This window comes from Castanea sativa, chromosome 1 (genome assembly GCF_040712315.1).
Source record: "Castanea sativa cultivar Marrone di Chiusa Pesio chromosome 1, ASM4071231v1".
Taxonomy (NCBI): Eukaryota; Viridiplantae; Streptophyta; class Magnoliopsida; order Fagales; family Fagaceae; genus Castanea; species Castanea sativa.
Window position 1 is genome coordinate 3,856,018 of NC_134013.1, and position 11,057 is coordinate 3,867,074.

The following is an 11,057-nucleotide window of genomic DNA, read 5'->3' on the forward strand; positions in this document are numbered from 1 at the left end:
CCTTATGTTCCATAAATATGTCCAACCAACGAATTGAAAAATGCTCCTTCTACATGTGTCCAACCTGTGTCCTCCGTGGCACGGAACTTGAACTAGTTTCAGCCATTATTGTACAGAATCGTACCAAAAGTAAAATGGTTTTTCTTCTATGTTACCGAGTCAATTACTCAATCTGCCAATGTTCATCAATAAGGCAACTTTTCCCATTTTATATATGTGTTTTTTTTAGTTTTAGTCTTATTTTAAAGTATGGTGAAACAATGGAACCAGCTTTTGACCATCCAATACTTGCTTATAATCACTGTAATCCAACACTAACTCTCATCAGACCATGAGGGCAACCATGAAATTTGGTAAAAAGATTATTTCCAAAGTAATGTTGTATAAGTATTCCTCAGGTTCAGAGATGCTACTACTTGTGTGGATGGTATTGCTTTTCTTTCATAGTTTATTCTCTCCCACACTCCCTCTCACACAACCTTTTTCCCTAGCACTTTTTACCCATGTGGAGCTTTGCATCACATGCTCCCACCTCCTTTACATCATGAAATTATTCTCAATCGTCCTCTTTATCCAAGCTCCCATCTTTCTGTCCCCTTTTGTTCTATCATTCTCTCAAGCAAATCCTTCTTTATTTACCATAATTATTGATACTATAATTATAACTAACTTGGACTATCTTATGGTCCAATAGCGGCAGTTTTCTTAGTCAGTGCACTCATTTTAAGAACATTAAAACATTAAATTATAGTGTCATAGAGGAGATATGATTCTGATGGTATGATTATCAATGCGGTCCTCCTGTCCACTAGGCAATCTAATTGTGCTTCTTTTTAGTTTTGTCTTCCATCATATCCTGTCTTGGATAACAACTGCAAGCCCCTCTAAAGCTCTGCTACGATCCCTTATTCCGAGCTCTAAGCTTAAAAGCTTAGGAGAGCGGAGACAGAACATGTGCGTCACTGCAAATGTTCATCATGAACATGCCTCAAATGTGGTCTTAGTAGTAAAGGAATATTTACGGGTGGGTTTTGGGATACTTGGTTACGAGTTACGACTTATGAGTTCCTCTATGCAAAGTGCAAACTCTTTTCTTGGTTTCTTATGGGATTGGACCTAACATCTAATGACTAAGAAGGTGTTTGGACTTTGAATTGGTGAAAACTGAGCTATATAACTCAGTTTTCATCACCCAGAACTCAAAATATGTAAGACTCACAGCAAAAATGAATGTTTGACATAATTTTTGAGTTATGTTCTCATCACTCAAAATTCCAAAAAATTTGAGTTTGAGTGATGAAAACCGGGAACATCATTTTAGTGTTTTCATGTTATGAAATTTTAGTTTCAATGGCAAAATTGTTATTATGGTGCATTTGTGGGCTTGATAGCAGAGTGTTGTTATGTCAGAATCTTTTATAGTGTTGGACTTTGTAGCTCAACATACACCTCTTTTATTTCTAATAGAGACGTCTAATGTTCAAATTACCCCACCACCATTGTGATTATAAAATTGTCTGATTAAAATGATAAAAAGATAATAACAATAATAAATTGATGAATATAGTTCAAGAAACTGTTACTTGAAATATGAAAATTGTCTTTATGTTTTCATTGCAATAGATAACAGTGGTAATAAATTTTACTAGTTAAGCTAATTAAAAGAAGTAACGTATGTAAATCATGAATGAACTAATTATCTTTCCGTCTCTAGGAACTTAATTTTGTATGTGATCCTATTTTACCAAACAAAAACATGAAGTTAAAACTCTGTAGTGAGCCAGGCCCAAACGGATATATGTTTTGTCTACTGCTGGCCCCAAGTAGCAATACTAGACCAACAACAAATTTCGTTGGGCTTGAGTCCAAATAGTTTAGGTGTTATTCACTTATTCCAGATCTTTTGTCCAGCTAAGCTTATGATCCACCATAGTCGACAAATGAAGAAAAAAAAAACAAAACATAACCGTATGGCGAAGATATCACATGACATGGTCCACGAATTGTTTAGACCACTTATTAATAATTATGGGAAATGCTACTACCACAATTTTTCTTCACCACCACTTCATAGTATTTTTAGTTTCAGAACGATCAAGATGTCTATAATTTATGGTGATTACACAACAAGTTACGATAAAAGTTTTGAAAATTTTTGTAGCACTAACAATTCTCGATAATTATTACTAGGATAAATTTCATTTACACCTTTGAAATTTGGGCTAATATCAATCAAGTCTAAGACTTTTCAAAACTAACTAATTTGGTCCCTAAAACTAGTTTAGTTCCTAAAGGTGATAACGACCACCGCTCCGGTGAGGAATTGAAATTCTAACGATGGATTTTTTTTAGTTCTTTTAATTTTCTGAAATAAGGCAGTGAGGAAGGATTTTGTGTGGTTTTTTTGGCCTTATTTATTAATGTATAAAAAGCTGACGTGGCGTCTTAGTATTGGAGGTTTAACATTTAATCTCTTTCTTTAATCACACAGTAAAACGAGCATAATTTACTTATTTACCTCTGTAGGAGTCAATGGGATTTGGTTGACCTTATACGTCGTTTTTATAAATTTTTTTTTTCTTCTGAATCTGAGAAAAATCAATGGAGGACAAAATACAAGTAGAAGAATAAGAAAGAAGAAGAAGAAGAATCAGCTGCCCTAAATAGTCAGTGCCGTGTCCAGCCGACTCTATTACCAGGTACTCTCTCTCTCCACAATCTCAATCTCTATTCACTCATTTCCATGCGCCATCACATTGATTTGCGCTAAAATTGATTGGATTTGGTTCGTATTCGCAAAATTTCGATTATATTGTAGTTCATGTCTTTTAGATCTTTGGTAATTCAAAAACTTAATATAGAAACTTACTTTGAATCAAATTGAAAAAAAAAGAGGATGCTAAATTGAGAATCTCTGCTTGATTTGGGAATAACCATGTTTTAAATTTTTTTTTTTTTTTTTATATGTACAGATTTCTGTTTCATGTGTATTAATTTTTTGGTAATTGTTTTATGTGTATTACCATTTCATGATGTTTTTCCATAGGAGAACTAGAATTTCTAGAGAATGATGTTTCAAGATGTGAGGTTGATGTGTGATACAATAGTCAATTAAGGAAGTCGCAAAGAGTATGACTCTGGATAGAATAAATTGGAGGAAAAGAATACATGTGACCAACACTGACTAATTTGTCGAGAATCCATAGCCGATCCCTAAAGATTCGGGACTAAGGCTATGTTGTTGTTGTTGATGACGATGCCGATGATGCTAGGGATACGATATTTGGCATGTTGTGATAGGAACAACATCACTTTCATCTGGGTCTACCATTGACACCATTTTTTATTATGCACAGCTATTGTGAAAAAAGTTGATGTGAAAGATGTTATATAACTTATATCTCTAGATTTATTGTTTTGGCTTGTCCCTTGTGCTTAGGGAATTAAGGATTGTGAAGATGTTCCATAGGAGCAGTTGGAGGCTCTTATCCCTCTAAAGCATTATTTTGATGGCTTGGCTAATTAAGGGTGATTAGTGGGCGGTATTGAGAGACCTCAATATTGGTTTATCTCATGCCGTCATTAGGTTTGGTTCCTGAGTTATTATAAGTAGGCTGAAGTTTGTATCAAGATGCATGGGGATTGTTATGAAATCCTACATTGAGAATGAGAGTTGGTTCTTAGATTCAAGGAATCCGGAAGCAAACTTTATGTGGTAGGGGTTTATCATTTTGGAGAGTTTTAATTGCTCTTGCTCTAAGTTTTTATTATTTTGGATATTGTTGTAAGTGGGGCTGACTTATTTTTGTGCAGTGGAAAGTAGACTACATATTATGCAAGCAGTTATTCATATGTATATCATAGAAGAATTAAACATGAAATGAAAATATGAAAAGTCATACTTATAAGTAGTATGGCATTTGGGTTTCAGGTCATTTTAAATTGTCTTTTTTTCCCCCTCTGAGATCCCAGTATTGGCATGTTGTTCTCAGTTACTGTACTTTGACCTGCTGATTTTTAATCTGATTCAAGGAACATTTGACTGTGCTTGAAAGTTGAACCGTTAGAAGCAGAAAATGTAGGATTATAACAATACTGCTATGATTTGTGGAAGCATGTTTAATCGGAGTCTAAAATTTTGTCAAGTTTCTTGTTGATTGTTTGTCTTGAAAATATATAATTGTGGATGTGATTAGGTTATTTGTTAAATAAGGGAAATAAATACTTCATATTTTCATTCCAGCAGAAAACTGAGCAGTCTAATAGAGCAGAAATTAGGAAACTGGAACTTGTTTGCTTTTTCTAACTTTAGTCAATATTCCCTTATGATAAAGAAATGGAATTTGAATTTTGGATAAGGAATAGAATCATTTGAAATTTGTTTGAACTGGATGGCGCCCTTGTTAAGGTTTGCTGGTTCTTCATGACCACTTTTGATGATATAAGATATCTACCGAAATGATTGTTACTTCTAAAATGTTGCAATATATGCAGTCATATATGATATACCCATGTAGCATTGTATGCATCTTTGATTTTAATACTATACCTCTTTTTCTGTTAATAATATTTTGCTTTTGATTGTGTAATACTTTTTACTGCCATAACAAATGGACAATATTCGTAACTACATGCAGATTCTGGTCTCTAAGCCACTTGCTGCAGTGACTAGTGTCAAGACATTGTACTTACATTAGTATCCTTGTCTACGTGAATGATGAATGAAGCCTCTATGAACCCTCAATTTGAGATATCAAGTAAAATGGCATCAGCTGTTATGAAAATAGTTAATACTACTTTAGATTGGGTGACCTTGGCTTTAGATGCTCCTTCTGCTCGAGCTGTTGTTTTTGGAGTGCATATTGGCGGTAATTTCTTAAATCTTAAAAAAAACAAAATGTCTTTGTCCTCGTCTGTCTGATAATTGTTTGGTTAACTGATTCTTTTTTTTCACTTGATCTTCTGGTTGAAGGGCATTTATTTGTGGAAGTTCTTCTTCTGGTGGTCATCCTTTTCCTACTTTCCCAGAAAAGTTACAAGCCCCCTAAGAGGCCTTTAACAAAGAAGGTTTGTGTGACAGTTCTGATGTATACTTGGAACTTTTTGTTTCTTTAACATACTTAAGTGAGATGTGTTGAGTGTTGATGGCTGTGATATGACTAGCATATGTGACGCAAGACAACTAGAACACAATTAAAATAATAGGAAAATAAATGGATATGACCTAAGAGTCAACACCTAGACTTAGCTTAGAGTCAACACCAATCGGGGAAACCACTAAGAATCAGCATCTAGAGTGGACCTGGAGTAAGCGCTAGACCAAAGAGAGACCAAATGGCCATTTTTTCAATTCATCAAAATATCAATTATCTCCTCAAGGAGTACAATAGATTGCTTATAAAGGATTGTAAACCCTAGTTTTAATTGGCTTAGGAAGCCCTAATTGCCTTATTACAAAAATTACCTTGCTTCCAAATTAAAATACTATTATCCTACTAAACTACTAGGACCTAATACATAAAAATACAATTGACTTGCAAACATAAATAATACTAAATAAAAATCTTCTTGCGTCTTCCACATCCATATGCTTTACAAATTGAAAGAAATTCTTTGTTACAAAAATTCTGCTAATCATGTTCTGTGGAACAGAGTGTTTCAGAACATTTTTGGTATCAAATATAGAGAACTTCTCCCTAATGATGATTGGTTTGCCAAAATAGTTTTTAATTTTCTGCCAATGTCTTGCAATCTCTTTTGGATACTTAAAAAAAAAAAATTATAGGTGGGTGGTATTATGGCTTCTGCAGTAGATTGGGCGTTGGGCCTATGGGTAGTGCTCTTAATGTTATGTGGTTTAGCAATGTTTCTGCTCTATCATAGTTGGCATAGATGAAGGTTGTACTGCTGCTTAAAGCTAGTTTATTTTGGTTGAGTTTCATCTCTTTCTTTCACCCCCTGGATCTCTGTTGCCAAAGTCAAAATATAAGGATTTTTTTTTCATAAAAAGAAAAGGAAAAATATCAATTCAGTCAATATTGGAAAGTCATTATCATTAAACTTATACCTTTACTCTTGACACTGCTTGAAATCCTGGTTGAATTTTGAATTATGGTGACATATGAAATCATCTTGAGAGTTGAAAGCTTAGGGTTGAAATTGTCACCGGGTTCTGTATGCCTGTTGTGTGCTTTTGTGATTTTACTTAATTTTGTTTCACTGAGGGCTGGCACTGAAGCTGTTCCTGATGTTGATAGGAAATAGATGAGCTATGTGATGAATGGGTCCCAGAATCTCTCATTCCTCCTATTACAGAAGAGATGCAGAGCGAACCTCCTGTGTTGGAAAGGTGATCTCTACATAGAAGATTCCTTGATTTTTGTCAGAATAATTCCTTTACCTATATGTTTTGTTCTTTTTGTTTTGTTTGTTTGTTTGTTTGTTTTTTTTTTTTTTTCCACTTTAACTTTAAGAGGAAATATTTTTCTAGTTATGAGTTTCATGCATATTTTTTCTCCTCTATAGAAAGTTTCTTCCCTAGCACTACATTGTATTGCGATTCTCTTTCGTTTTTGTGTATTTTATTATATGGACAAATAATTTTGTTTATGGACTATTAATTATTCATGAATTAAACATTAGGGTTCTGAATAAGAACTAAAAAGTGTTTTAAAAAAGTCTAAAGTATTGTTACTCATGAGCACTTGTCAACCACAAAAAAGAGGTATTGTTGCTCATGAGTTGTGTCTTCTCCTTCTGGCAGTGCTGCAGGGGTGCATACAATAATCAATGGCAAAGAAGTTGTCAATTTTGCTTCAGCAAATTATCTTGGATTGATAGGACATGAGAAAATACTTGTAAGGAATTGTGGTTCCTATTATTTATTTTGTTTTTTCTTTTATGATTCTTCGTTGGGATAGAGCATTTATAACAATATTTTTCTTAGGAGTCATGTACGTCTGCATTGGAGAAATATGGTGTTGGGTCTTGTGGTCCTCGTGGGTTCTATGGAACAATCGGTAAGAGTTAATCTTGAAACTACTATCAAGAGCACCCCCCCCCCCCCCCCCCCGGCTCTCCAAAAAAACAGTTCTCACATGGAAAATATTTTTATTTTTTGATGATTACTTATATATTTTTCCCTCTTACTAGATGTACACCTTGATTGTGAGGCAAGAATAGCAAAGTTTTTGGGAACTCCTGATTCAATTCTCTATTCTTATGGACTCTCCACCATGTTTAGTGCAATTCCAGCATTCTGCAAAAAAGGAGACGTCGTTGTGGTGTGAGTATACGTAATCTTGATTGCAGTATAAAAGTTAGGTTCCTTTAGGATTTCTTTCTGTGTATGTATTTATAATCAAAGGAAATAATTATACTGTGCTAAAATCATTTCTAAGAGGAAAATCAATTTTGCAAATTTGTTAAGAGACACTTTTGAAGACATGTCGGTGGCTATGTGGGCAATCATACGGTGCTCTTCTTTTTGGGGGTGAGAAAAATATCAATAATGCTGGGTTGGATTCAGAGGGGGCAAGATGCTTGTGATGGGATGAATGTTGTAGACAGTAGCAATGACTGGGGGTGGTAATTGGGTGACAAGAGTGTTAGCACTAATGTGGGTGTAAATAATATAATGAGGAGAGTGAATGTGTCCAATTATTGCTTAATTTTTGCTTCTGCATCAAATGGTGTTTTCAAAAAAATAAATTTTCCTTTTTCCTTATGAGCAAACCAAGCACAATTGTTGGAGGAAAGACTATTTTTCTACTTTGGAAATAGAAATATAGTTTATATAATTATATTGAAACACAACTTTGTTGAAGAGATATTTTATTACGGTGGGTGTAAATTTTTACTTCTGAATTAAATGGATTCCCCCCCTCCTCCCCCCCCCCAAAAAAAAGAAATCATGATTAAAAATGACCGTAGTGAGATAGAATTTCAAAAGAAGGTAACTACAAATGTGATCATTGCTTGGCCTTCTTTTGTTGATGTAAGAACGTTGATGCAACCAGCCTTATTAGCTTACTAGCCTACCTTAGCCAATTTTGACATATAGCCTGGTGCCTTCTAGATTTCAGCATAAATTAGGAGTTTTGGCTGTTAAAATAGGTTTTCTGCTGTAAATTTGTATCTGTACTTTAATGTGGTTCTCGTCGTTCCTGTTCAGGGATGAGGGAGTCCACTGGGGAATACAAAATGGCCTTTACCTTTCTAGAAGCACGATTGTGTATTTCAAACACAATGATATGGAATCTTTAAGAAATACTCTGGAGAAATTCACTGCAGATAATCAACGGGCTAAGAAATTGCGGCGCTACATTGTTGTGGAAGCTGTATACCAGGTAAATTTTTGTGTTTTATATATTTAAAAAATTCACCTTTGCTTCGTTTGTGTACATCTCACACATTAACTTGGTCCATGTGCTTAGACATAGTGCACAAACATAGGAGGCACCTTGAAGTATTGTCTTTATGTTGCATGTTGCATGTTGCAGTAGTTGTTAAGTTTCTCCATGAATTACTGCTATACATTCTGGCAGTAGTCAGTAGAATAAAGATGGGCAATTGCAAATACAATAGTATATTCTTAAGTGTTGCAATCTCTCTAATTGGTGTGTTAGCCATTTTTCTCCAGTTCCACGGAGAATTGGGAGAGTTGTAATATTATTCAGCTGTTTTATTCTTTTCTGTTTCTGAAGCCAATTTCTTCTCTTCCCATTGGATTTGTTTAATTTATTTCTTAGGGGAGAGGGTTGTACAATTGGGCCAAGAGCCTTTTAGCTCAACTGGCACATTTTAGTGTTTTCAACGAAGACATCTAGAGTTCAAATCGCCTCTCCCCCGATTGTAACTATCAAATTTATAATAATAAAAAAAAAGAATTGACTATGATAATTTTAATGGTACACGATGATGGCTTTGCTCTATTAATGGTATCTACATTGATTCTTTCTACTTGTTTTGCCATATTTGCCGCTGCCATCTTTTTTATAAAACACTGGATATCTGTTTCTAAAATTTGCAGAATTCTGGCCAAATTTCTCCCTTAGATGAGATCATTAGATTGAAGGAGAAATATCGCTTTCGTGTTTTATTGGATGAGAGCAACTCATTTGGAGTGCTTGGCAGTTCTGGAAGAGGTCTCACTGAGTACTGTGCGGTTCCAGTATGTTATGAAAACTTATCCAAACCCCTTTTTCTTCTAAAATAAATTTCCCAGTTTCTGTTTGTGATTGATGGTGATATGGTATGCAGATTGACAAGATAGATATTGTAACTGCTGCAATGGGACATGCATTAGCTACGGAAGGAGGATTCTGCACTGGAAGTGCTAGAGTTATTGATCACCAAGTATGTAAATAGTCAATTATAAGAATGACCTAGGAAAATGAACAATTTTGCTGATTGGATGGAAACACAATTTAAAAGTTTTATAGTATTCTATTCTAGATGGTAATGTTTATTTTATAGTAATAGATTTCTTGTCCAGTGTTGTAAGTGCTAATGTCTGTGTGCATGCTAATTTTTGGCAGCGATTGAGCAGTTCCGGATATGTTTTTTCTGCTTCTTTGCCCCCGTATCTTGCGAGTGCTGCAATAACTGCTATTGATGTCCTGGAGGAAAATCCTGGTCTGATAAAGAAACTGAAGGCAAACACTGCTCTCTTATGGAAAGGTTCGTTCTAAATTCTACATCACTGCTAACTGATGTTAAATATATTTGGAAAGAATAAAAAATACCATACATTGGGAGCTGAAGGATTTTATGTTCAGTAATGCATTATAATAGTACCATTTATCCGTTTTTTTTTTTATAATCATTATAGGCATAGGTACAAGAAACAACTATTGATAGGGCATTATTATCCGTTGTTTAAAGTTGGTTGCTTTAGGCTGCATGGCTATGTGTAATCTTTTTGTGTATTTACCTCTGAATTATACCTTTTAAAACAAGTCTGCTTACTTTAGATATATGCCTTGAATACATGGTGCTGCATCCAGCCATAGAAAACATAATTGTTTAATCTATCAAAAGCCAATTTTTATGTTCCTACCTTCTTGTTAAAACTTATGAAGTCAAACCAAAAATTAATTAATATAGATATGCTTGCTTAAAGCTGCCTTCATACTGTTTAGTTCAAAATATATTTGGTGACTGCAGGACTGTCAGATATACCTGGTCTCTCGATAGCAAGTAATCCTGAATCGCCCATTGTTTTTCTCAAATTAGAGAAGTCAACAGGATCAATGAAAAATGACTTAAGTCTTCTTGAGGACATTGCTGACCGTGTAAGTAAAATAGCTTTTTCCATTTTCTATTCATACCTTTTGCAATTTTTAGTTCCTAATTGTTTAATGATTGCAGGTGTTGAAGGAAGACTCTGTATTTGTGGTGGCTTCCAAAAGATCAACACTTGATAAATGTCGTTTGCCCGTTGGTATCAGATTGTTTGTTTCTGCTGCCCATTCAGAATCTGATCTGCAGAAGGCAGCTGAATCATTGAAAAGAGTTACAGCATTGGTGCTCAAGAGTTAAAACTGAGTGGTGCGTGTCGAATCTCTTTCTCTGTCCACTCTTGCTGGACCTCATCAGGTTTCTTTTAGATGCCCTTCATATGTTAAGACAGTTTTTGTAATGTAGGCTACGGCCTGTCATTGTTGATAATTTATGTAGTAATCCTTGTGCAATTATTTTTAGAATGGCAAATTTTGTTCATGCTCTAACTTGTGAGTACTTTTAATATAAGCCATAGTTTTTATAGCATCTTTTGGGGTGTCTTATCACATGTTTGTGGTTCAAACTCCACCACCGTCACCATTATCTATACCTATCAAAGGAAACAAAATTGAGTGATTGTTCACTGTACTGTGGACATTTTTGGGATGTAAAAATTGTAGAGATTAAATATTTATTCTTCTGAACCTCTCAGCATCTAACTGCTTTATTCAAGATAAGGAAAAGATGATTTGATTGTGTCACTTTTCTGGAAGCATTTTGAAGGCGGATCATACTTGGGACCAACACTTTTCCATTATGGGGCTGAATGCTTT

The 11,057-nt window shown here is 34.7% G+C and overlaps 1 protein-coding gene across 1 annotated transcript; it reads left to right on the forward strand.

Moving 5' to 3' along the window:
• Positions 1 to 2,541: 2,541 nt before the first annotated feature.
• Positions 2,542 to 10,770, forward strand: LOC142621577 (long chain base biosynthesis protein 1). Its single transcript, XM_075794869.1, has 13 exons — positions 2,542 to 2,699; positions 4,638 to 4,868; positions 4,973 to 5,067; positions 6,258 to 6,349; positions 6,764 to 6,857; positions 6,947 to 7,019; positions 7,153 to 7,285; positions 8,174 to 8,348; positions 9,032 to 9,172; positions 9,262 to 9,357; positions 9,540 to 9,681; positions 10,168 to 10,295; positions 10,372 to 10,770. The coding sequence occupies exons 2-13, from the start codon at positions 4,715 to 4,717 to the stop codon at positions 10,540 to 10,542; spliced, it is 1,494 nt and encodes a 497-aa protein (XP_075650984.1). The 5' UTR covers positions 2,542 to 2,699; positions 4,638 to 4,714; the 3' UTR covers positions 10,543 to 10,770.
• Positions 10,771 to 11,057: the final 287 nt, after the last annotated feature.

What these genes read in the sequence shown, in the direction of transcription:
- LOC142621577 (XM_075794869.1), top strand. Translation starts at nt 4,715, where the DNA reads ATGATGAATGAAGCCTCTATGAACCCTCAATTTGAGATATCAAGTAAA. An exon ending in TAGGACATGAGAAAATACTT is followed by an intron (nt 6,858 to 6,946) that starts GTAAGGAATTGT and finishes TATTTTTCTTAG; the next exon opens with GAGTCATGTACGTCTGCATT. An exon ending in TTGTGGAAGCTGTATACCAG is followed by an intron (nt 8,349 to 9,031) that starts GTAAATTTTTGT and finishes TAAAATTTGCAG; the next exon opens with AATTCTGGCCAAATTTCTCC.